Source organism: Toxorhynchites rutilus, chromosome 3 (genome assembly GCF_029784135.1).
Source record: "Toxorhynchites rutilus septentrionalis strain SRP chromosome 3, ASM2978413v1, whole genome shotgun sequence".
Taxonomy (NCBI): Eukaryota; Metazoa; Arthropoda; class Insecta; order Diptera; family Culicidae; genus Toxorhynchites; species Toxorhynchites rutilus.
The window spans coordinates 276,382,225-276,409,753 of NC_073746.1; the positions used below are offsets into that span (position 1 = coordinate 276,382,225).

At 36.0% G+C, this 27,529-nt stretch overlaps 1 protein-coding gene across 5 annotated transcripts in view; it reads left to right on the top strand.

Moving 5' to 3' along the window:
• Positions 1-26,935, top strand: part of LOC129777932 (probable serine/threonine-protein kinase nek3) — a 197,878-nt gene extending 170,943 nt beyond the window's left edge. For 2 of the 5 annotated variants that reach the window (XM_055784524.1, XM_055784526.1), the window contains 4 exons: positions 18,729-18,892; positions 18,957-20,102; positions 20,188-20,391; positions 22,829-26,935. In XM_055784524.1, the coding sequence (XP_055640499.1) occupies positions 18,841-18,892; positions 18,957-20,102; positions 20,188-20,391; positions 22,829-26,007 (4,581 nt within the window). In that variant the 5' untranslated portion in view covers positions 18,729-18,840 and the 3' untranslated portion in view covers positions 26,008-26,935. Of the gene's footprint in view, positions 1-11,018; positions 12,932-13,303; positions 13,455-18,728; positions 18,893-18,956; positions 20,103-20,187; positions 20,392-22,828 lie in introns of those variants that run through there. The other 3 variants (XM_055784528.1, XM_055784527.1, XM_055784529.1) reach the window with 3 other exon arrangements.
• The last annotated feature ends 594 nt before the right edge of the window (positions 26,936-27,529 follow it).

Here is a 27,529-nt window from a genome sequence, read left to right on the forward strand (position 1 = left end):
TTTGTTCGTATTGCAAAAATTCTCATAGGCTTTGAATTCATGCACATTTTGCAAATCTGATTAATTTATCCATAGCTATTTCCCGTGAAAAGTAAACATTCTCTGAATAGAAAGAAGCAATCTATGAGATTTTTTTTTCTCCGTGCATTGCCAATTGAAGCCTGGGGAACCCAGTAGAAAACGTGGCGACGTCATACAAATGCTGGTCAAATAAATAAATGAATACCCAATAATTAGTTTTAGATAGATGTTTTCAGGAAAGTTCACACCTATTTTTGGTATTTTGATGTTGGAAACTAAACATCTGTGCCATGTTCTAATAAATTTTAGTACTCGTTCAAATAGTTGATAATGGCGGATGTTACTTAAATTCAATTTATAAATTGGTGCGTGGACTAAGCAATGATCAATTGCGAAGAACTCTGGTATCAATTGACGCTTACTTTGTTCAGAACAGATAAATAGGTATATTTTATTTGCCCAAAATTTTAGACGAAGCACCCTTTGTCATAATAGATTCTTCCCTTCCCTTTTCCATGTCAACATACCAACACACAGTGTGTTGAGTGGTGGTGGTGTGGTGTCTAATTTGCATCTTTTACTCTGCACATTTCCGTTGCTTGGGTGGAAATACAAGAGAAACTGTACATGATGTTTGAACATGTGAAACAAACATGTCACATTTTCAAACATAAGATACGAAAAAATCATGTTTGGCTACAAACACAAAACTGCGAGAGCAGCGTGAACATTGTTCATCTCGTACGCCGTGTTTTACGTGAAACACAGAAGACTGCCGTACAGTGTTCCATGTGAATATCATCTTTAGCTCTCGATGTGGTTGAAGCGCATACGGTGATAAAGAGCTCTTAATCGACAAAAAATAACACGTGCACATCATGACCGACAACGAACGCTTTCGTTAGCTAGCAGCTCGAGGGACGTGGGTGGTGATCTATGTAATAGATTCATCTTAGTGTCTAAGGCAGCCCTCAGAGAGTCTTGTAATGTGAACTTGCTCCGATGATGGATTCCGTTTCCATTCTGTGCTCTACATTAGGGAAGAGTGGGTGGTTCTCTGCAGAATACAGTTGACTTATTTCATTTAAATCCAAAATATACATTATTTCCAAAACAATCATTGCATTATACGATACGGAGACGTTCTCCCTCGTCATCAGAAAGTGGCAAACGTTCGGAATTTTGTTTATGTGCTGATGGTACTGTGGGAAATAATCACATCTTCATCTGTATATTACACATTCGCATATGATGTTACGTCAATGATTGTTTCCGCTTACCTGACACGATCTGTGATTGACGCTCCATTGTCACGTTCGATTTCGGGTCGAGGTAGTGAATTGCTGAGAAGCCCCAAATTATTCGTTGTTGTTATTGTAGATCATCGAGCTCATTAGGTCGTACAACAAATCATCGATTTCGTTTGTTATTTTTTTTCCCCGAATGGAATCTCATTTACTATCATTACTTTCAAAATGTAACCTAAGCAAACTCATTTTACACACAAACTCATATTGTTCATCTTCCGATTCGGTTAACAGCGAGTTTCATTCCTCCGAATGGGGTTTGTGAACAATGTATCAAAGCTAAATATAGACTAGATATGAATCGAATGGAAGAATGTATCACGCGGTCTCCAGGTGTCACTGAATTTAGGCGCCACTTTATTGTTGTTCATGATTGGATTTTCTGCGACGTAATTCCCAAAAAATGAAGAACATTTTCGGATTGATTATTGTGCCACTTGCCGCCAAATGCCGCCCAATGACAAAAGTTCCATTGTGTTGATCCGGCTTTATCATTTTTCAAAGTTTGATAAACAGCACACATTGTGCGCATCATCGGGTCCATGGCACAGTTGACTTTATGACCATTTGTTTCACCCCCGCAATACAACCATAACAGCATCGTAAAGAGCCACATAAAACATTGAACTTGAAATACCAGAGTATTCAGGGTGTGTTTGATTCTTTTAGCACACCCCCGAGCCATCCGAAAACAATGGCCAATAACTGCCGTTGGCTTTTGTGATTCAAAATACACCTTAAATCTGTCGCGGAACACGTTTTCAGACGATCGAAAGTTCCCAAGAAAACTGGCATGTTTGTTTTCCTCCAATTCAATCCACCATCAATATTGAAACATAATACACACAGATGGTTCAAGAGATCCGGTCCGTTCCAAAAGTCAAGTTCAAAATAATGAATAATTTAAACCGGCGGCTCATTCGAACGCTGAGAAGGTTGTTTGGTTGATATATTCCGCGAAAAAGATTTCCTAATTTGGCTTTGACACCAAAGTGATGATGGATGCTGAGACGCGCGGATCGGATCTGCGCAGGAACAGTTCCCAGCTGTATCGTTTCGAGGTTCTGACGACAAAATTATGCATAATAGCGTAGTGAACACGGTCATTTTTCAATTTATTTATTAAATAATTAGCAATCTCCTAACATCGATAGATTTTGTTTCGCTTAGAATGCTTTGTATGCAAATACCAACAAATTGAAAACAATACTGGACCCTGAGGAGTTTATTTTTTTCACATGACAAAATCATTTAGCTTCTACTGGCTTCTACTTTCTGATCTGATTTAGTTAAAATATGGCAAGAAATTGCAAGTACACCACGAGTGAGACTCGATGTTGTACGCGAAGGGGTTAAAATAAAAGATAAGTATGGTTCCTTACTGTGGTGATTGAGAGAAGCCATACGACCGCAAAGAGTTAATATAATAAGACCGTCAATTCGATGTCTGAAATTCATATCCAAAATCTAGACTCTGAAACATTGAATTCGGAAATTGGCATCTCAGTTTTCGACCTAAATTTGGACTCTGGATCAAGAGCTTACGAAGTCACTGTCATTGGCGAATCGTTGCTCAATTACTCCGCTGCTCTTTACAATAAAGAAAATATTTCTTCTTCGTGTAGGCTTTTTTCGTTAGTGAACGTGAAGCGAACGGAGTGTGCACGAAGGATAAGGAAAATTTTGTTCTTGATTCCTCACACTGAAGCGATGTTTTTGATGTATACTATACGATTTAAAAGCGAAAATGTTGCGGCTTCGACTGTACTATAGCTACCATATCTTAAGATCACCAACAACTATCTTAAGCAAGATAGTTGAAGACCAGCTAAAATTATGGACGCAAAAGTTCTTCGTTTTCTTTCTCGTGCCTTCAACAAGGATTCACTGAGCCAACGGGATGCCGCAAGAAAATTCAATTGCTCTCACCAGTACATCTGCAACATATAGAAAAAAAAGTCAGAATAAAGTGCCGAAAGAATAAAGAATAGAGAATAAAGAATAGAGAATAAAGAATAGAGAATAAAAGAATAGAGAATAAAGAATAGAGAATAAAGAATAAAGAATAGAGAATAAAGAATAGAGAATAAAGAATAGAGAATAAAGAATAGAGAATAAAGAATAGAGAATAAAGAATAGAGAATAAAGAATAGAGAATAAAGAATAGAGAATAAAGAATAGAGAATAAAGAATAGAGAATAAAGAATAGAGAATAAAGAATAGAGAATAAAGAATAGAGAATAAATAATAGAGAATAAAGAATAGAGAATAAAGAATAGAGAATAAAGAATAGAGAATAAAGAATAGAGAATAAAGAATAGAGAATAAAGAATAGAGAATAAAGAATAGAGAATAAAGAATAGAGAATAAAGAATAGAGAATAAAGAATAGAGAATAAAGAATAGAGAATAAAGAATAGAGAATAAAGAATAGAGAATAAAGAATAAAGAATAAAGAATAGAGAATAAAGAATAGAGAATAAAGAATAGAGAATAAAGAATAGAGAATAAAGAATAGATAATAAAGAATAAAGAATAAAGAATAGAGAATAAAGAATAGAGAATAAAGAATAGAGAATAAAGAATAGAGAATAAAGAATAGAGAATAAAGAATAGAGAATAAAGAATAGAGAATAAAGAATAGAGAATAAAGAATAGAGAATAAAGAATAGAGAATAAAGAATAGAGAATAAAGAATAAAGAATAAAGAATATAGAATAAAGAATAGAGAATAAAGAATAAAGAATAGAGAATAGAGAATAAAAAATAGAGAATAAAGAATAAAGAATAAAGAATAAAGAATAAAGAATAGAGAATAAAGAATAAAGAATAGAGAATAAAGAATAGAGAATAAAGAATAAAGAATAAAGAATAGAGAATAAAGAATAGAGAATAAAGAATAGAGAATTAAGAATAGAGAATAAAGAATAGAAAATAAAGAATAGAGAATAGAGAATAAAGAATAAAGAAAAGAGAATAATGAATAAAGAATAGAGAATAAAGAATAAAGAATAAAGAATAAAGAATAAAGAATAAAGAATAAAGAATAAAGAATAAAGAATAAAGAATAAAGAATAAAGAATAAAGAATAAAGAATAAAGAATAAAGAATAAAGAATAAAGAATAAAGAATAGAGAATAAAGAATAGAGAATAAAGAATAGAGAATAAAGAATAGAGAATAAAGAATGGAGAATAACGAATAAAGAATAGAGAATAGAGAATAAAGAATAGAGAATAAAGAATAAAGAATAAAGAATAGAGAATAAAGAATAGAGAATAAAGAATAAAGAATAGAGAAAAAAGAATAGAGAATAAAGAATAAAGAATAGAGAATAAAGAATAGAGAATAAAGAATAAAGAATAAAGAATAGAGAATAAAGAATAAAGAATAGAGAATAAAGAATAGAGAATAAAGAATAGAGAATAAAGAATGGAGAATAAAGAATACAGAATAGAGAATAGAGAATAAAGAATAGAGAATAAAGAATAAAGAATAAAGAATAGAGAATAAAGAATAGAGAATAAAGAATAAAGAATAAAGAATAGAGAATAAAGAATAGAGAATAAAGAATAAAGAATAAAGAATAAAGAATAAAGAATAAAGAATAAAGAATAAAGAATAAAGAATAAAGAATAAAGAATAAAGAATAAAGAATAAAGAATAAAGAATAAAGAATAAAGAATAAAGAATAAAGAATAAAGAATAAAGAATAAAGAATAAAGAATAAAGAATAAAGAATAAAGAATAAAGAATAAAGAATAAAGAATAAAGAATAAAGAATAAAGAATAAAGAATAAAGAATAAAGAATAAAGAATAAAGAATAAAGAATAAAGAATAAAGAATAAAGAATAAAGAATAAAGAATAAAGAATAAAGAATAAAGAATAAAGAATAAAGAATAAAGAATAAAGAATAAAGAATAAAGAATAAAGAATAAAGAATAAAGAATAAAGAATAAAGAATAAAGAATAAAGAATAAAGAATAAAGAATAAAGAATAAAGAATAAAGAATAAAGAATAAAGAATAAAGAATAAAGAATAAAGAATAAAGAATAAAGAATAAAGAATAAAGAATAAAGAATAAAGAATAAAGAATAAAGAATAAAGAATAAAGAATAAAGAATAAAGAATAAAGAATAAAGAATAAAGAATAAAGAATAAAGAATAAAGAATAAAGAATAAAGAATAAAGAATAAAGAATAAAGAATAAAGAATAAAGAATAAAGAATAAAGAATAAAGAATAAAGAATAAAGAATAAAGAATAAAGAATAAAGAATAAAGAATAAAGAATAAAGAATAAAGAATAAAGAATAAAGAATAAAGAATAAAGAATAAAGAATAAAGAATAAAGAATAAAGAATAAAGAATAAAGAATAAAGAATAAAGAATAAAGAATAAAGAATAAAGAATAAAGAATAAAGAATAAAGAATAAAGAATAAAGAATAAAGAATAAAGAATAAAGAATAAAGAATAAAGAATAAAGAATAAAGAATAAAGAATAAAGAATAAAGAATAAAGAATAAAGAATAAAGAATAAAGAATAAAGAATAAAGAATAAAGAATAAAGAATAAAGAATAAAGAATAAAGAATAAAGAATAAAGAATAAAGAATAAAGAATAAAGAATAAAGAATAAAGAATAAAGAATAAAGAATAAAGAATAAAGAATAAAGAATAAAGAATAAAGAATAAAGAATAAAGAATAAAGAATAAAGAATAAAGAATAAAGAATAAAGAATAAAGAATAAAGAATAAAGAATAAAGAATAAAGAATAAAGAATAAAGAATAAAGAATAAAGAATAAAGAATAAAGAATAAAGAATAAAGAATAAAGAATAAAGAATAAAGAATAAAGAATAAAGAATAAAGAATAAAGAATAAAGAATAAAGAATAAAGAATAAAGAATAAAGAATAAAGAATAAAGAATAAAGAATAAAGAATAAAGAATAAAGAATAAAGAATAAAGAATAAAGAATAAAGAATAAAGAATAAAGAATAAAGAATAAAGAATAAAGAATAAAGAATAAAGAATAAAGAATAAAGAATAAAGAATAAAGAATAAAGAATAAAGAATAAAGAATAAAGAATAAAGAATAAAGAATAAAGAATAAAGAATAAAGAATAAAGAATAAAGAATAAAGAATAAAGAATAAAGAATAAAGAATAAAGAATAAAGAATAAAGAATAAAGAATAAAGAATAAAGAATAAAGAATAAAGAATAAAGAATAAAGAATAAAGAATAAAGAATAAAGAATAAAGAATAAAGAATAAAGAATAAAGAATAAAGAATAAAGAATAAAGAATAAAGAATAAAGAATAAAGAATAAAGAATAAAGAATAAAGAATAAAGAATAAAGAATAAAGAATAAAGAATAAAGAATAAAGAATAAAGAATAAAGAATAAAGAATAAAGAATAAAGAATAAAGAATAAAGAATAAAGAATAAAGAATAAAGAATAAAGAATAAAGAATAAAGAATAAAGAATAAAGAATAAAGAATAAAGAATAAAGAATAAAGAATAAAGAATAAAGAATAAAGAATAAAGAATAAAGAATAAAGAATAAAGAATAAAGAATAAAGAATAAAGAATAAAGAATAAAGAATAAAGAATAAAGAATAAAGAATAAAGAATAAAGAATAAAGAATAAAGAATAAAGAATAAAGAATAAAGAATAAAGAATAAAGAATAAAGAATAAAGAATAAAGAATAAAGAATAAAGAATAAAGAATAAAGAATAAAGAATAAAGAATAAAGAATAAAGAATAAAGAATAAAGAATAAAGAATAAAGAATAAAGAATAAAGAATAAAGAATAAAGAATAAAGAATAAAGAATAAAGAATAAAGAATAAAGAATAAAGAATAAAGAATAAAGAATAAAGAATAAAGAATAAAGAATAAAGAATAAAGAATAAAGAATAAAGAATAAAGAATAAAGAATAAAGAATAAAGAATAAAGAATAAAGAATAAAGAATAAAGAATAAAGAATAAAGAATAAAGAATAAAGAATAAAGAATAAAGAATAAAGAATAAAGAATAAAGAATAAAGAATAAAGAATAAAGAATAAAGAATAAAGAATAAAGAATAAAGAATAAAGAATAAAGAATAAAGAATAAAGAATAAAGAATAAAGAATAAAGAATAAAGAATAAAGAATAAAGAATAAAGAATAAAGAATAAAGAATAAAGAATAAAGAATAAAGAATAAAGAATAAAGAATAAAGAATAAAGAATAAAGAATAAAGAATAAAGAATAAAGAATAAAGAATAAAGAATAAAGAATAAAGAATAAAGAATAAAGAATAAAGAATAAAGAATAAAGAATAAAGAATAAAGAATAAAGAATAAAGAATAAAGAATAAAGAATAAAGAATAAAGAATAAAGAATAAAGAATAAAGAATAAAGAATAAAGAATAAAGAATAAAGAATAAAGAATAAAGAATAAAGAATAAAGAATAAAGAATAAAGAATAAAGAATAAAGAATAAAGAATAAAGAATAAAGAATAAAGAATAAAGAATAAAGAATAAAGAATAAAGAATAAAGAATAAAGAATAAAGAATAAAGAATAAAGAATAAAGAATAAAGAATAAAGAATAAAGAATAAAGAATAAAGAATAAAGAATAAAGAATAAAGAATAAAGAATAAAGAATAAAGAATAAAGAATAAAGAATAAAGAATAAAGAATAAAGAATAAAGAATAAAGAATAAAGAATAAAGAATAGAGAATAAAGTGCCGAAAGGAGACAAACTCTGTTCTGGAGTTTGGGTTCTGTAGAAAATATTTCCTGAAATCCAGAATAGGGAATAGGGAATGCGGGAAATGTAAGTATTCAGTGTCCTTCATCTGTAAATGTGAACCTGAATCTAAATCTGGAACGGTAGAATGTAGCCTCGATTCTAAATCTAGAACCAGAACCTAAAATATGAACTCAAAATTAGGAAATAAGTACATCGCCGGTCGATTTTGCTGCAGTTCGATTTTGTTAGATGAAAATTTTGGCACATAGTCGAAATCGAATCGTGCAATTCATAATTTCTATGTTCGAACTCAGGGAATCTCGGGACGGACCTCCGCAAGTTTACATGTTTTTACGTTTCCATGGTTCAATTTTTGCATCATGAGATTTTTGGGCGTTTTGCCAAAATCGAACGGGTAGGACATCTGGATTCAGGAATATTGAATCTGGAAGCTGAATGTGAACCTTAATTATGAATCTTTTTGGGTTCGGAGTTTGGAATCTGTGATTTGTGGTTTGAAATCATGAATTTTGAATGTGATTTTTAGATATATTGATAGAATTGAGATTTGAGTCCACGAATGTCTGATGTGAAGTCATAAATCTTCATATTAGGCGTGAGTCGGATATATGAATTTGCGAATCTATACTTTTGCCTCTTGTAATTTGTAATCGGTGCATTAAATCTGGAACCTTAGATCTGTAATGCGAATTAGAATTTTGAATCTTAGAGAATCTTAATAATTACTTCGTCTCGTCTCGTCTCATATGCTCCTATTCCTGCTAAGCATTTTTGTGTTTTGTCCAGCGTTATTTTAAAAGGACAAGTTTTCTGTGTAATTTTATTTACGATAGTCAATGACATATTCAAGCACGGGTTAAAAACTTGAACAAATCCACATATCTTATTGAATCATGTAATGAGCTTTAGAAACATTGATTTTTGATTTACCGAGAAACAGTAAAAAAAATTTAAGGATCTCCGGGTCCAAACATATTTCCCGAAGATACACAGAGCGTCGAGGATATCGTAGGATTATATATTGGGAACGATCTTTTTGAATATATAAGCAATGAAATCAACAAGTACTAAAGTCAAAATTGCAATAGGAAACATGATAAAAGAAATGCCATATTTGTCGACGTTACGGCGTTCGAACTTAGAAAATGGTTTAGACTTGCTAAAATTATGGGTATCGTAAAAAAATCATGGATTGATGATTGTTGGTCAACGAATCCGTTGATGCTCACACCGATATTCCGCAAAACGATGTCCCTCAACCGTCGATAAACCGGACAATATCGACTGACTTTTTAAAGTGCAGCCGATATAAGTTTTTTTTTACCAAAAAGTTTAAAGAAAATTTTAATCTATGTCAAAAAATCTCAATTGATGAAGGAATGATACCGTTGCGTGGACGTTCAAATTTCAAGGTTTACAATCTCTATATCCGCCGCCGCATAATGAAATATACTCTAAATTGACGCTTTGAGTCATGTAACAAACAACCGGTTCGATTTATCGTACCAGAGTTCCCTTTCTTCTCCGTTGCCTTCCCTAGCGGCACATCTTCCGCCGACGGGTTATGAAATTTTTCATGCATTGACGCGAGTTCTAATCGCAATTAGTCGCCGAATATGTCGCCGGTTCGTTTTACTGCAGAGTTTTCTTGGTTGTTCCATAGGTTATCTGACGCCGCCAATTTATGAAATATTCTATATCATTGGCCAGAGGTCTATACGCGACGATTCACGATCCATCCTGCTATACAATTAGCAGGATTATTATTCCCATAACGAAAATAGAGGTGTTGGTTGAAAAGGAAAATATAGAATAGAGGAGAATTAATTGAAGAATCTCATTTACTAACAATATCTTTCGCCGCCACGTGATGAAATATGTAGAAACTGATGGAAGTCCTACGTGCAGTGAAACATGAAATATTAGGCTGTCAGAAAAGTCCTGCGGTATTTTTTTTGAATTTTCATTTGTTCATAAAATTAGTTACAATCATCTGTTTTAAGTCAAATATGCGCCGTTTTGTTCGATGACTTGTTCCCAACGAGATGCCAACTTCATAATACCCCTGTTATAGAAGCTCGCTTCCTTATTGGCAAAAAACTCGGATAGCCAATTTTCACAGGCCTCTTTTGTGGCTTCTTCTTCTGACTTCTGACTACCTAGCTCGTTCGCCATGGACAAAAACAGGTGGTAGTCACTTGGTGCAAGGTCCGGACTATACGGCGGATGCAAAAGAACCTCCCATCCGAGCTCCCGGAGCATCTGGCGCGTCACCAAAGAAGTGTGTGGCCTGGCGTTGTCCTGATGGAAGACAATGCGGCCTCTGTTTATCAAAGATGGCCTCTTCTTCATGAGTGATACCTTCAAGCGGTCCAATTGTTGGCAGTACAGGTCCGAATTGAGCGTTTGGCCATAGGAAAGCAGCTCATAATAGATTATTCCTTGACAATCCCACCAAACACACAGCAGAACCTTCCTGGCCGTTAATAAAGGCTTGGCCACCGTCTGAGCCGCTTCAGCGGACTTCGACCACGACCGTTTGCGCTTCACGTTGTCGTAAGTGACCCAATTTTCATCGTCAGTCACCATCCGCTTCAGGAACGGGTCGATTTTGTTGCGATTCAGCAGCGATTCACATGCGTCGATACGGTCAAAGATGTATTTTTGCGTCAACGTGTGTGGCACCCATACATCGAGCTTCTTTGTGAATCCAAGCTTCTTCAAATGGTTAATAACGGTTTGATGACTTATCCCCAGCTCTTGGCCGATGCTACGACTGCTACTATGCCGGTCTTTCTCGGCTAATTCAGCGATTTTGTCGCAATTTTCGACGACAGGCCTTCCGGAGCGTGGCGCATCTTCGACGACCTCTACACCAGAACGAAAACGTTGAAACCATCGTTGTGCGGTGGAAATGGAAACTGTATCGGGTCCATAAACTGCACAAATTTTATTGGCAGCTTGAGATGCATTTTTGCCTTTGTCATAGTAGTGCTGTAAAATATGTCGGATTTTCTGTTTATTTTGCTCCATATTTGCGACACTATAACTCACGAACGACTTACCAAAAAAAAACACTGTCAAGGACTATATTATAGCGCGCAAAAATACCTTTCCAACAAACTATAGTATGACTCGATACAATGAATACAACTAGAACTACGCGCTTAAAACGAAACCTCGCGGAAATACCACAGGACTTTTTTGACAGCCTAATATATCGTTCGTTTTATTGCACAGAAGTTCACGTCCCGTCGCCGCATCGCCGGTAAATTATTGACACCTGTTTTCAACATATCGATAATAGAGGAATTGTCCCGGTTGCCGCTATAGGTTACTCTCCGCCGACGCGTATTAAAATACATTCGATTCGGGATTTTATTTCGTCGATACGTTGAGGTTTCGCGTTCACAAAATCACATCACATACCACAGTGAATCCTGATTATTACTCCTCCTCACTAACAATTATTTTCCATGATAATCGCAGGGGAACCACGTTATAGAAACCACCCCTCTTTCAATAATTTTTTACCTAACCAAGCCAAATTTTTGACGTGAATGTCCAAAACAAATTTTCTCCACTCGGCTTTCATCACTCACAACTTTTGATGAACAAAACATTGGCAGACGAACAACGTCTCGTTAACCATGTTCACCATTGGAAGATAAATATTTTCAAAACAAACTACTGCCAAACTATTACAGAACCGACCACTGTAGATGCTGATATAGAATGAACTGTGATTTGAGAACCTCATGCGGCGTCCCTAGCACTAATGTAATGATTTTTACAACATTAGATTTTCGTGACATAGTTTATGATTTAAAGTCGTGACTTGTTCATGCACAAACATCGTTTGATGTTATTATTGGTTGCACCACTAGAACACCAAAAAAGTGGTACAAATTATTGTTCAACTATTTTCAATCTCTTATCTTTCAATTAAAAAATGCTTTCACCCGTGTTTTGTAAATGTTTTTTTCTTGCATAATTAATTGGAACAAACATCGCCGATCAGTATGATGAAAAAATTACCCAATGTTAAGTTTGGGGGTGAAAACTCGGTCACCCTTATGCCAATATATTGAAAGAAAATGATGATGTTTTATTTGTTCCAGTAATTATTATTATTGCTTGTACATAAACAGGAATTTATGTTAATCTCACTATTAGCAGCCCTGATTGCTTCCAATGGTGTATATTTGAGTTTTCGATGTATGCTTTCAGCAATGTTCTGTAAACAAATTACAACCATCGACAAGTCCAGCTACATCGTCCGTGACTCGTTTTCCAATCGCCGCCAATCATTTCCTAGCTTCACCACCTTAATTACTTTCCTTGTTGCGAAATACCTACACCTGGTAAGTTTTCCTCCCAAGACGAGTGACCATTCCAGGAACGTATGCACTAATTGAACCATTTACTGCCAGTCACAATCAGTTGGCGCACTCTAACTCCAACCAAAATTTGCTCTCACTATCAGCCAAGCTCTCGTGTTTTGGTGAGAAGATCTCCATATTTGTTTTTTTTTATTTGTTTGGCAACAATAGCCACTTGTACCCTCATTGCCCGACTCCGGTCTCTCTATCGGCAGCTATCAGACGCACGCAAAGCCAACTTTTGTTTCAGTTTGCCTTATTGCTTCGCCAGTGATAATACGGTTTTGCGCGTGGGAGTATTGGCTGCCGCTGGCGGCTTCGAACCCCAAACCTAACCAACCTGCCTGCCAAAGGTGTGGAAACATCAAAAGTCAAGGCCCCACCCCCTCCGGGATCAAAGTTTGCCATTTTTCGGTTCCCAATCACGTAGCTGCTGCCCTGTTTGGAATTTGTGTGCGTGGGAGTGTTGTGGTGACCGTGACACGGCGCGAATCGAATTGTATTATTATGACCTTCAAAGGCCTGAGAGGAACACTGAAGCACGGTGTGGTGAAAAACTAAACCCCCCCAACGGAAGGTGGTAACTCGAGATTTTTCCTCTCATTGCCGCAGTCACGTGTGTACTTGAACTGCTGTTTGCTGTTGCTTCGAAGTGCTCCGAGTGCGATTGTTATCGGCCCGGTGCGCCGTTGTGAACATCAACCTGTGAACGGAACCTCGAACCGTGATTATCTCCATTCAAAGCGTAGGGTCTTCCCTATTAGCAACATATACGCGTTGGCGAGGTTAGGAGAAAACGGAAGAAGGTCAGCTGCTAATCCGGTTGAAATTTAATCTGCGCCGGTGTGTACCTGCTCGGCAAAAGGTGGATGATATCTTTAAGTTTGCCGTTATCACATTTTTTTTCAATTGTGTGCAAAACAGATTGTTGAAAGAGGGCGCTGATAAGAGTCCAACGTAATGCTGCAGATAAGTGGTTTGTATGAAAAATTCCGCATTTACGTCGAAAATTTTGTCGTTTACACTTACCTTGTTTGTTCAGACTGATTAATCATCGGTCGTGATTTATTTTCGATGGAATCGACTGATCGAATAAATATTGGCGAAAGCTTTTGATCATTATTTAGATACTCTATATATTGTTCGCAGTATCATCGCAATCGAAGGGCGCTGACACGATAAGGGTGTGTTGTATCTGAATCAATCACTATCATTCTGTTCGGGCTTATGATGATTGGCCATCTATGTTCGAAAAGTTTTGTTTTTCTTTGTGTTCATAATTGATTGACACACGGTAAGAACACGAGTTACGACCATTTGTTAGGGGAGGTAATTCAAGAATTATTGACTCCATCACTGGGACTGCACTATTCCAAACATTTTATTTTACACGCCTCATTTAACTATATTCATCTTTCGAAGCGATGTTTCCTCATTTGACATTTCGAGGGCCCTTGCCAGTAATTACTTCTCGATCGTCGTTCCATATTATAACTTATTTCGCTTTACACTATCCCAACCATTTTGCTTATTGCAGCTATCCAGGAAGTCGTTTGACATCAGACCGATTGAGCAAATAAATCAAACCATCTTTAATGATGTCTCCCACAGGCAACGATAATCACTTAATCACGAAGTGACATCCGTAATCAAGTAGATAGTGTGTTAGTGCTTATGGCACATCTCGTGGGGTTGGTTCGATTTCCCATCTGGTTAAAGTTTCTTCGCCAAGGAAAAATATGGCCTAAAAGCATCAACCAGAAGGAAAATAATTGAGCTATAATTATACTATTGAAAAATTCCACGTCAAATCGTCCAGTCGCTGACCCGACCCTCTCCGATTTTTTCGAATCTTGGTACTCATGATGGATACTACCTAAAATCACAATTTTCATAATAATCTGACCAACTTAAATTACGACTGATTTTTCAAAAGAGCGTATTCAAAATCATTGATCTTTCTTTCAATATCGTAATCATAATTTCATAATCGTCAATTTAAACTAATAAAAATTATGTTCGTGGAATATCAGAAAATGTATACTGCTGCTGCACACTACGACTGAGATTCCAACATGTTACTAAAACTATTTTCATTATAAGAAATGGTTATGTCTCGAGAACGGTTAGTCCTAGGATAAAACGTTATATATAGTTTTTCATATTGAATCGTATGTAGATTCTATTTTTCACATTACTTTTTGGTTACAATTTCACAAAGTATTGAAATTTCATAATTTCAAAAATTCATATTTTAGTTTTGGTGAGTTCGACACGGCACCACTATAGTCAAACTTTGTTAAACTAGAAGGTTTTCCAATAAAAATTTACAAAAAAATATCGAGAGGGCTGTTTTGAAATATAAAAGTTTTTTAAATATTCCATTAAAGTTTGGAGTAAGATTGTTTGACAGTGTATTTTAAATGATGTTTTTTCTAAATAGTCAATTGATTTTTCAACAACTTTGTTAAACATCATATTTTAATCAGACATCTGGATTTTGAGTTACCATATTTTCAAAGAAAGATCAATGATTTTGAAAACGCCCTTTTTAAAAATCAGTCGTAATTTAAATTGGTTATCACTAATTTTGGTTATCACTAACTTCGTGGAAAAACAACGCATATCCATAGGATGCCCATCATTTTGGAAGCAAAAACCTTTCAGGTATTATAATATTTTACGTACATATTTTTATTTTGGTGTGTAGGTGTAGTGGGCAAAAATATCGGGAAGAAATGAAAATTAGATTTTTCTTCGTTTTTTCAAGAATACTCTGGGCTAACACAATTTTTTGCTAACCAACTCAACCGCAAATCCAATTAACCTTATCAACCAGCTTTCAATTGGTTCCAAGAACGTCCCTATAGGACCTTCCCACACAGAGATATTTTAGTTTGAATGGAAAACTACCCCTTCGTCTTTGATGATGAATAATTCAATAAACAACTATCGCACCGTAAGTCGAAAGACAGTTTTGAAAACTCCAATAAATTCTGCATTCTGCGAAATTTGGTACTCTAACGAAAAAAAATAATAAATTTTTCGCATCGATTGAAAAAAAGTGATAAAACACTATTTTTATAGTATGTTCTAATGTTTCAAGGCAAATTTTAAGCCTAGTGTATTCTCTAAATATCTGTGAACGATTCATATTGATACGTTTAGCCGTTTTTTCCAGTCGACTTTTCAAAGTTTGGAGTAAATTAGAGGAGCATTTAATCGCAAATCGTATCATGAGTACAATTTCATACATGACTCTCAGAATCTTTCTCTATCAATACTATAGAAATAATTTCGATCCAAGAACGCGTTCTTTCAAATTATGGATTTTCGATTCCTCTTATGACTCCTTGACCCTCCTGATGTAATCACCTTCACACGAAGCATCTCTTCTCATAAATTCAATGTCGAAACAGGTTGTATCTATAATTAGGAACCTTCTCCTGAAAAGGCCATAACATGGAAAGTTTTATCTGATCAGAAATGGTTTTCAACTGAGTAGATAGAAATATAACGAAAAAAAAAATTTTGATGCTTGGGTGATTTTTCGATTTTCAAAAAACTCAAACTTTGACCGCTTTGCGCCACTCTGCCTTAATTGAGCTAATAGTTTGCATAGGCTGTTTTTTCGAGGTGGTGAACATTTTTTATGAGGTAACTTTTTGAAATTAGAGATGACCATTTTCATTGGCACCCTAACCATTACTCCATAATTTTTCAATCACCTCAAATCTACCTTTGGCAACGCATGAAAACAACATCAACGCGTGCGTGGGATGCAAAAATGCTAAATGCACTCTCTACTAAAATCGTTGCCGTAGCACCACAACGGTTCTCCGGTGAAAATGTGCCTCTGGACGCTTGAGCTTGCACGTCCACAGCGAACACTACTTTGGAAAAATAGTTCTGAAAAGAACTAATGAAACTGTTATTGTCGATGCCGATAATAATAATAATGGTTGTTTCTATTGATACCGCACCTGTTCCTGATGTTGGATTTGATTACTCTGCTTCTTCTCGGGTTCTTCTTTCTTTTATTCGATAGTGTTAATCTAAACAAGCACGACTTATATGCATATTTTTCAACAAATTATATTTTTCTGTTATACTTTGTCATGAAGACTAGTTTGAAAGTATTTACCACGAGTACATTATGTAGAAGTGTATTTTAAAATATTATTGGCAACCCTTCAGAATTGACCAATTGGTCCGAAAACTTGTCCAGAATCGACCTCTCTATTGACTAATCTCGTCTCATGTGTTAACTAATTTACAGTTAGAAAATTACTTTTATGAATGCTGGCTACCAGGAGAATCACATAGGGGTGGAGATTGCGACATAATGTTTCGTTTCTTTTCAGACACAGCAGAAACTGACGTCTTCACTTTAGGAATGAGGACCACAGATTTATTTCCCTGCGGATAATTTTTAGGAAGTTAGAGAATAAATAATAACTATCGATTGTACATGGTTTTCCATTTCGGGCTTCCGAAAGTATACAGCCCTGCGCTGACAACCGTTTGACATAGCTGTCAACCAAAGCGTCATATCGTTAGTTGAATGTCTGCCATTTTAAAATATGGATCGTTTTAGCATCGCACAACGTGTTATTTTTGTTAAATTATACTATAAAAATGATGAAAACCGGCAAATGTTTTTCGAACATTACGGACGGATTTTGGTCGTCATGGACGGCCTACAGAGCACACAATCGCTAATGTAGTGCGTAAATTCGAACAAACTGGATCCGTAGCGTATATTGTGAAACCTGTGCATCATCGTAATGTGCGTTCGGCCGAAAATATTGCTGCTGTTGCTGCCAGTGTGGAGGATGACCCGAATGTTTCGATTCCACGACGTGCTCAGCAATTGGGCTTGTCAAACACATCATTGTGGCGAATTTTGCATTTGGACTTGCACCTACATCCATAAAAAAGTCCAACTGGTACAAAAATTAGAGCGTGGTGACCATGGAATGCGTCGGGCATACGTCGATTGGGTGAACGAACAACAGCAGCATAATGCTGAATTTTCGCATCAAATTTTCTTCAGTGATGAGGCACATTTCGAGCTCGGTGGCTATGTGAACACCCAAAATTTCCGTATATGGGGCTCAGAAAATCCACACGTGATTGTTGAGAGGCCATTGTATCCGCCAAAAGTCACTGTTTGGTGCGCATTATGGTCTGGTGGAGTCATCGGGCCGTATTTCTTTGAAAATGAGGACGGCGAGACGGTAACTGTGAATGGTGAGCGCTATGGCCGCATGTTAACCGATTTTTTTTTGCCACAAATTGAAGATATGGATACGGATGACATGTGGTTTTAGCAGGATGGCGCCACGTGTCACACAACACGACCGAACATGGCCATATTGCGAACGAAATTTGAGGGACGCATAATTCCGCGTTTTGGTGATGCCAATTGGCCGTCCAGATCATGCGATTTGAACCCGCTAGACTTTTTTTGTGGGGTTATGCGAAAGACCGTGTCTATGCCAACTCCCGCAAACTCTTGAACATTTGAAAGACAACATTCGTGAAGTTATGACCGAGATACCGCCCCATATGTGCGAAAAGTCATCGAAAATTATGTTTTCCAGATCAAGGTGTGCGAGGAAGCCCTAGGTGGACATTTGAATGATGTTGTATTTCACACATAATAGCATAAACCAAACTTTAATTTGAAATAAAAGTTTCATCGAAATTCGAATTCTAAGTGTGTTTTATTTCAATTTACTTTCGGAATTTAAAGTTGGAAAACCCTGTATATATGATTCTCTGTGTGTATGGGGTTTCTTGGCTAAATTATTATTTTTGTGTTTTTTGTCTTCTACACGATCTGCGGCTTGCAATATAAAACATTGCATTAATTTTGTTATTTATAACACAGCAATGGAATTATCATATCAACTGTCCCTCTGTACGGTTCAACTGAACAGTGGAACAAAGAAAATTTTCTTACACCGAGAAGGCGATATTGTATAGTTTACCGATGAGATAAGCATGTATACGATTAACGATTAACGATTGATAGAACGAAAGAAATAATAAAAAAATATTTATGTGAAAGCGGAGGCTTATTTTAGAGTTTTGTTTTGTCAATGCCAATTGAACTTATTTCAATGTTTTATCATTAGGTTTCTGGTTTAAATAATAATATAGGATGATTATATAATGGAACATTATAAAATTCACACCTCAAGAATTATCAATATATTTAAAATTAATCCTTTTTTCATTACAGAAGCCAGCTAGAAGGAACATTATGTTAATTACGTGAAGGCAAACGATCAGTCCCTGACACTATCAACTCCGATTTTGTACGCTTTGGATCATTCACCATTCAAACCATCAAAATGAACGGCCTAACCACTTTGAACCGTTTGCTTGGCAAACGAAACAAGGAAGGTAAATGTGCGCTGATGTAACTCGGAATGAACTTCTCATTATAACGCATTTTCTCTGCTCGCAGTTTCGAAGTCCACTACGAACCTTAGCCGGTCGACGACCAATCTGGACACCTCTAGTCAGTACAACAAGATTGTCCCGCTGGCCGCCATGACGAACGCTCCGTTCGAACAAACCTTCCGGATAACGGTACTGCTGCCACGGGACCAGCTGTACGTGGCCCGAATCGGGGCCAAGACGCGACTTTCCGCGCTGATGGATATGATTTGCAGTGATAAGCAACTAGATGCGCAGAAATATCTCTTCCGACATCCGGCCGACTACCAGCAGGGATTCGAGCTAGACCTAACGATCGGGGAGGTTGGGCTGAACGAGATTCGACTGGTGTCTAAGAAGGAGCTGGAAAATTTGCAACACAATGAGTATCGGCTGAGCACCAGCGATATTTTCCGGCTGCATCAGAAAAACATCCGCGAGAGTTCCGTGTCATCGTCGGATTTGAGTCGAACCTCTAAGATGGTGCTCAAAACCACTAGTCCGTATAGCTCGACTAATTCCCTGAACTCTATGGATTCTTCTGGGATGAGTTCTAGCTCGAGAGGAGGTGTTAACGGTAACCAGCATCATCCGCCGGTAGCACCGACCAGGAAGAAACGAATGGCACCTCGGCCGCCCAGTCAGAACTCGATTCCAGAGAAAGCACCTTTGGAAACATGTAAAGATGATCACATATTCAAAGAACCCCAGCTTCCACCTTACTCTCAAAAAAACTTCCATGTTTCCTCCCCCAATCTATACAACAAAGAGTTGAAAACCGCGGATGTTGTGAACAACAATCATCACAGCAACAACAATAATAATAATAATAATAACGCCGATTATAACGGCTCGGATAAGATCAACAGAAAAGGACACCACACCGAAACCATTGAAGAAATGAATAACATCATCAACACCAACACATCGTACAGTACGCTCAAGAACAGACCCACGTCGATGTACATAATCCGTAGCAACACCACGATCGAAAGCCACCGGAATGGCGGCAATCTGCAGCGAGCGTCGCTCAACGGAACCGGGAGTAGTATGCAGGATATCACCGTAAACCACTCGCGTACATCCTCCAACTCTTCTGAGGTGAAGGATCCCCGCGACTTCCAAGAAGGTCCGCAACTAAACCCCACCCCCAGGAAGCGGCTCGATTCGAACGGTTCGAATTGATTGTGCTCCACGCCAGCAGGGCAGATGTGAATAATGTTGACGGTGTATTTTTTCTTCCTTTTCATCCTTTTCAGCGAAAAAATCCAAAGCACCCGCTCCACCGCCACGCAGTGTATCACTCGGAACAAAGCAGCCAGATGCAGCAATAGTACCAACACCGTCACCGAGGGCACCCTTAAAGGCGGCGACCACACCTAACGGTGCCAGAGACAGCGATACGATTATCTCGGAAACGGATTCGAACTTTAGCGAGCCGGATGAGCTGGTCAAGGAGATAGGTAAGACAAATATTTGACGGAGAAGAAGTGAGATATGAATGCACTATATTTCATAGCTAATAAAACACTCAATTTATTTAAGTTTTCGAAGATCCTTTTTTTCACCTTGAATGGTAACACAACATTGGATTTGTTAGATATATTTTTTTTAAATATGAGGTGGACCCTTTAGTATTTGGTACCTTGAGTTGAGGTTACCTATATATAATGTGAATAATATAGATGAAGTTGAGGGTTTCGAAAACGTATATGAAATCAGATTTCAAATCAGAATTTCAACATTTGGATTTGGAATTCAAAATCTTGAATTTGAATTTGTAAAGAATTTGAATCAGGAATTCATGTTTGTGACATTAGATTTGGATATGGAATCATTATTTGAAATTCGACATCTGAATGAGGGAAATTAATTGATACAGGCAAACCTTTTTTTATGCGGGAGACAGGGACCGCACAAAAAAAGTCGGATAAAAAAATCGTGCAAAACTTCACCAGCAGCTTTAAAAATCGTGTTCGATACACATTTTGAAAAAAACTTTTTTTGTGTGGTAGATAGGGACCGCATAAAAAAGTTTCCCCTAAAAAAACTCAAACCCACGCCATTCACCGTTCAATTTCCCTTTGTTTCCCTGCTTTGCGATGGGACAGTTTGCCTTTTCGGTTGCGCGTGGCTGATTTGTGCTTTTAGTTGCACGTCGAAACGTGTTGCTGCTAGAATCGTATCATGCAAAAACTTAGAAAACCTTAGAGCATTTGATGAGGGGAGATGAATGATTTCAGAAGTGGATAATGGAGACGCAAATATGCTTTTTTCGCATTGAATTGCATATAAACCATCGAAAAAAACTAAATTGACGATAACTACGTCAAATATGCTTCTTTTCATACACCGCATACAAAAATCGCACAAAAAAAACCGCACAAAAACAGGTTTTACTGTAAGCTTCATTGGAAATTTGAAATCTGTTTTTTAAGAAAACACTAAATCTCGAAGTTTTATGCATTTTTAAGATATTCGGCATCGAAAAAAAAATCGATTTCCCAAATTTCCTTTACTCCTTCCTTGGAAAATTTTCGAGGATCAAAGAAACAGAACTTTGAGCGCTTCGAGGCACCTCTGTACCATATCCGATTGAGCTGAAACTTTGCACAGGTCATTTTTTTGGGCCAATAAACAAAATGTACATGGTCGGTTTTTCAAATTGGCATGAAGATTTTCGCTGCCACCCTACTGCATATATATTAGAGATGAAACGGATATCCGGTAACTATCCGGTCAATATTTGCTATCCGGTCGGATACCGGATAGTGACTCACTACCCGGCCGGATACCGGATATTAAAAAAAAATCTTATTAACATGTGATAACATGGACATATGGATTTCTGTCTGTCTTTCGGTTTGTCTTTCTGATTCTTATGGATTCGGAAATTACTGAACCGATCGACGTGAAAGTTTGTGAGCAGGGGTTTTCGGGGCCGGGGAAGGTTTTTATGATAGCTCGAGACTCCTTCTCCCTAACGAGGGCTGCCATACAAACGAAACACAAATTTCTGCATAGCTCAAGAACTAAGCAAGAAAGTGGAACCAAATTTGGCATGTGGAGTTTTAGGGGGTAGGAAATGTTTTTATGTTGATTCGACACTCCTTCCCCTCACGTCTGAAAATACATTACAATGACGAGTTTTGATAGAAGTTTGGACTCAAGATTGGACCCATGAACGTTCGCTTAACAACAAAACGTTAATGCTTGAAGGTATTGATAACAAAAAATTCATATTGGACGAAACGAAGTTTACCGAGTCAGCTAGTACATAATAAACTTTATTGTTTCTATCGACCAAATTAAAGCTCTCTCGACAATTGAAGAGAGACCAGAGTTGTTTAAAGCTCTCTAAACCGCCCTACAACTCGTTCTTTGACGCCCAACTTCTATTTTTTTTTATTTCGCTGCGATATCATTTCAAACAAATCCGGGTGAATCTTCACCTTGAATCTACCAAAATCTCGTTTCTTACTTCACTGTAGTCAAAATAGCCAATTAATTTTCACTTGACCGTGGAAATATTTCATTTTCGCTTGAAATAAGTCATATTTGAAACATGAAAAAAAATCGAACTTAATATAATCGAGTCTAAAATTGTATATAATTGAATCATATATAATCGAGTCTGTATATAATCGAATCTGATCTGTATATAGATTTTCTATGTAAAATCGCATGTAGATTCCATTTTTATGTTACTTTTCTCAATTGGTTACGATTTCACAAAGTCTTGAAATTCTATTCACCATATCTTTGATGAACATCAACTAACAATAACGATATAGAGCTTGCGGTCGAAAATAATGTAGAATACCACATCCGATAATTAGATTTATTAAAATGAGTTTTAAATGATGACTAAATCTGTGATTTTTCTGTCTCCGTTTTCAGACATAACCAACAACAACTTGGATGCTGGGAAAAGCAACCTCATGTCGCCGAATCTATCCCCCGTCCATCCTCAAAACGTCTCCAAAGTAATGCTTAATGTAGATCAAACGGCAGCTAACGAGCAGCCGAACAGCCTTCCCCCAGAGATGGAACGTAAACCCACAACCGGAGCCTCCACAGTTTCCATCAAAATCATTGAAAAGCCCCCAATCACCAATGGGCACCAGCAGGTTGATCCCAAGCCATCGACTCCGGTCACATCGAAAGTTCACATTGTACCGCCGCCACAACCAACCAGCATCCAGGAGAGCGCAGTGGACCGGCGGTTCTCGAACGGCGGCAACAGTTCCGACGAGGATGTCAAAATTTACAACATCGAGACAGGCAAAGAGATGAGAATTCCGGAGAAAAAAGGCCATTCGGTGGAGGAGCAAATCGAAGAGGAGGAAGAACAGTGGACCTACACGCTACCGGCGCCACCAAAATTCGCCGATTCATCCATCAAGTCCAGCGAGTACGACGAGAAGCAGCGCTATTTTGACCTGCAGTCGACCTTTGTTGACAACACCACGAGCGTGACCGATCGGATGACGATCCATTCCGGGACCGAGACGGAGATCATTCGACCGATCATCCGGGAGAAGCTTCTGGTGGAGAAAGAGGAACAAACCTGCCCATCACCAACAGTCACACTGAACGAGAGTGAGGGTGGCACTAGTAGTGTTACCACCGCGGAAATTCTCATCAGCTCCGACATGGAGGATGGATACCGCGGGGGAAATGAGATACGCGAAAGTATGCTTCAAACGCTGGAGAAGCGATGGGAGAAGCTGAAGGAGAGTGAGCTGCAAGATTTGAAGGAAGCCATCGAAAGCGACCATTTTCAGTCAAATGGTAAGCGTGAGAGCGTGGAGGAGAAAGAAGGATGGGTATCGAACGAGAGTGATATTATGAAGTGTGCCAAATTGAACGAGGAAACGGTGGTAAATGATACTACGGTGGTCGCCAAGCGGAGTGTTTCAAGATCGCATTCAGCAGTTGAAACAAGGCCTCTGGTGAATGGGAGAACGTTTATAGATTCTAATAAAAGCGATGTAATCAGCGAGTTGTGTCAGGTTATTAAGGAAGATAGTGGAGTAAAGGCTGTTTTGAATGGGAAGAAACCAGAGGAAGCGGAAATTCCAGGAACTTGCACCACCAACTTGAGCAACTTCCAAATATCTGCCTATAGCGAGCAGAGCAACGCAGAAGACCCTTTAAGCTTAAAACCTGTTGCGTTGAGTATGGAAACGCAAGAGCAGACGGTGAAGTCCGCAAGCGAGGATGAGAACGAAGTTATCATTCGACGCAAGTTCTCCGCGGATTCAATACATCGCCTTAAGTTGAGCAGTGATGAGGATGACTCGGCCGGTAGTGGAGACACCACATCCGCTAACAACAACAAACGGGATGCCGGTCCGGTGAAGCGTCGTAGCCTCAGTGTTCTCGGCAAATCTCCGAGGAACATCAACCGATCGGACTCGTTTCACTCGACGCGTTCGGATTACTTGCAATCGTTGAACAGCACGACCACCAACGGATTGGGTCTGACGCCGCGGAGCACTTCATACATCTCGCTCATTGGAGCGCAAAAATTCGAGAATCGTTTCGCGCAGATGCAGCGGCGGAAGTCAACCAGCGAGATGAGCATTTGTGATTCGCCCTCACTGCAGAGCTTGGAGGTGATTAAAAATATATTGAACACATCCAAAAGTAATCTGGCGCAGGAGAAACCGGAGAAACCAAACGCGAGGGAGATTCTACCGATGGCAGCTATCAAGAGGAACAGTTTCACCGATATCTCCACGTTGGTACAGCTCAAAAGCGAGGTGGTTCGAAGTAATTTGGTCAGACGCGAGAGTATAGTGGAGAGGAAAATTGAAGAATTCGAAGACAAGAAAGTGGTCGAGGAGATGGAAGAATTCAAGCAGGTGGAAAATATTGTATCGCTTAAAACCGAGGAGATTGAAGAAATGGGAAATAGTAAAATCTCCGATGAGAAAATAATAATTGAGCGAATTGTCGACGCATCGAATGAGTCTAAAAGTGATGACGAGAAGCTGCAGAACAAGCAGCTCTCCGCAGCTGTTGTGAAACATCCACAAACGACGGTTGTTAATATTTCCACTACGAGCACTACCGTGGCAAATGGAGGAGTGAGTGTCACCAGCATTACTCGGGCTAGTGACAGCAATGAGAAGAAGTGGAAGTACCAAGGTCCACCGACCATCAATTTCACCACCTGGAACGAGCGTCCAAAGATTGACGTATCGATCAAATCCGATCGGGACTACCGATTCGGGGGAAGTTCAACGCTGCCCAGAGGTTATAGAAATGTAAATAACACAACCAAAATTAATGTTAATACTACTCCAGCGCCATCCATCGATAGCGAGAACGGCATCAATCGTCCGGACTCTTGCGAACATGTGCCATTGAAAATTGCTGGAGCGCATTCCCTTTCACCACAACCTCAGGAAGCGAACCGCTTGGAACCAGTGTCAACTCCGAATCCGGATCGGCTACCAATTGTTCGTGCCGTTGAATACAAGAAGAACATTGTACCACCCCCAGTTGCCCAAAAACCATCCGAAAAGCACTACTTCTACGATACCTTCTCTCGCACGTCCACGACTCCCGCAGCTCCGGCTTTCAACAGACTCAGTTTAGGCTGTAACAAATTCCAGCCAATAGTACGGGGCTTCAAATCCATGGATGAGGCGGATTCAGCCCCCTCAACACGACCCGCATCGATGATCGAATCTACGAATGTCTCTACTGCCATTCTCAGAACCGTTCCAAGTCGACCAGAGAAACCCGCACCCGCTGAGGCAACAGCACTTCCCTTCGGCCAGAACACGTTGCGCCGAACTGGTCTCAAGGATAAAATTCTCGCTCAATCCTCAGTGGTGGAACTCCCATCCACACAAACAGCCATCGTTTCCGTTCAAGAACCCGTCGCACCACCCCCACCCCCACCATTAGCTCCAAAACTGACCACCCCTGTCGTTCGGGGTGCAATCGTGAAGAAGCAACTGCCACCGGCCGAGGTTGAGCCTCGAAATGCCCTCCTAGAGGCCATTCGAAATTTCAACAAACATCAGTTGCGCAAGGAGTCCACGGAACAATCGCCGCAGTGAGATTTGTTCTAAATTTTAAACTCACCTTTGGTTTTATTTTGTTTTTTTCGCGCCCAAAAGTTTTCGCTCAATGCGAAATCCAAGCTCAAATGGTTACAACACATTGAAGTAGCTGTAGTAGAATCGTTATTAATTTATTTCTTTGTTATTCTCTTTTCGCTCTATTCTTATCCACTTCGCAACAATCGCGAATATGAATTCTTTTTTTTTCAGAAATTTTTAACAGCGCCCTTTTCAGTGTTTTTAAAAACATAGCACTTTTAATCAACACTTAATAAATACTTATGCAGAGAATATACAAATTATTTGACACAGAACCAAAGGTAAATGGTGTTTACATGGAACAGAATACGTTTCAAGCGGGCGGGAAACCAACTTGAATGCACAATTCAACTATTCAAGATTTTATTTAGGCTAGTTTTTTTCCCATAACGAACGCGAAGCAGGACGGTAAAAGGTCTTTGGCTAGTGCCAACTGGTTGAGATATGAATATAAAGCCTTGAAGTAGATAATATAAATTGAATTCACATATGCAGCAAAAGCACTAACGATGCTACATAACAACACCCTCACAAACAAAATGTTAAAACAAAAAAAAAAAACAAGAACACTCGGGTATTATTCGATAAATTTTTTATACAGTCCCATTAAAAATTTTACCACTTTGCCTGGTATATTCTACGGAATCGATACGATCGCCTTATAAAATAAATACAAACAAACGCGCACGAAAAGCTTTGTGCACGGATGGATTTTTAAAACAGATGAAACATCAGTCATTAATGATTAGGTTGTAACTTATAGTTGACTAGATTCATAATACAATGTAACCGATGAGTATCTAGACGGTGAAACGGATGAAACTTGAAGCGAGAGTGTAAATTTTAACGTGAACACGTATTTTACAATAAACTGATATTATACTAATTCTGCCAATATTTTCGTTGGGAAATATGTAGAGAAACACATGTCATAGTTAGACCAATCAGGTAAATATTATTATCATGTATAGCCTGAGCTGAGCTTAAGCTTGGATAGACTGTACACTTCGTAGTTGCTTTCCGTGATTGACCTGAACCAACAAAATTGCACAATAAACACACTGAATGACGCTTGGCAGTAGCAAATCATTCACATTGTACTTGTTTCGGTGAATCGAGCTTCAAATAGTCTGTGGGATTCGAGCCGCGAGTGAGGAAAAACGTTTTATTTTAATTACAATTCTTTATTCTCTTGTTTTAGCGTCGACTGATGGAAGCTAACTGAAACTTCTCAGTCTGAAAAACTAACTGCCTAAAATATATGATAGTATGTGTGTGCGTGTATACTTGGTGCGAGGGGCTAATCAATTCGAGTGTGTCTCCACAGTACCCCCTCCAGTTACACCAAAAATCGTATACGATGACCAGATGGTGTCACTTTAGTTTTAACTTCTTTATTTACTTTTTTGTTGTCTTCTAATACAAATGCAGCCTTGATTCGATCGATTGACATTCGTTGACGTTTCCCTGCCACCAATAA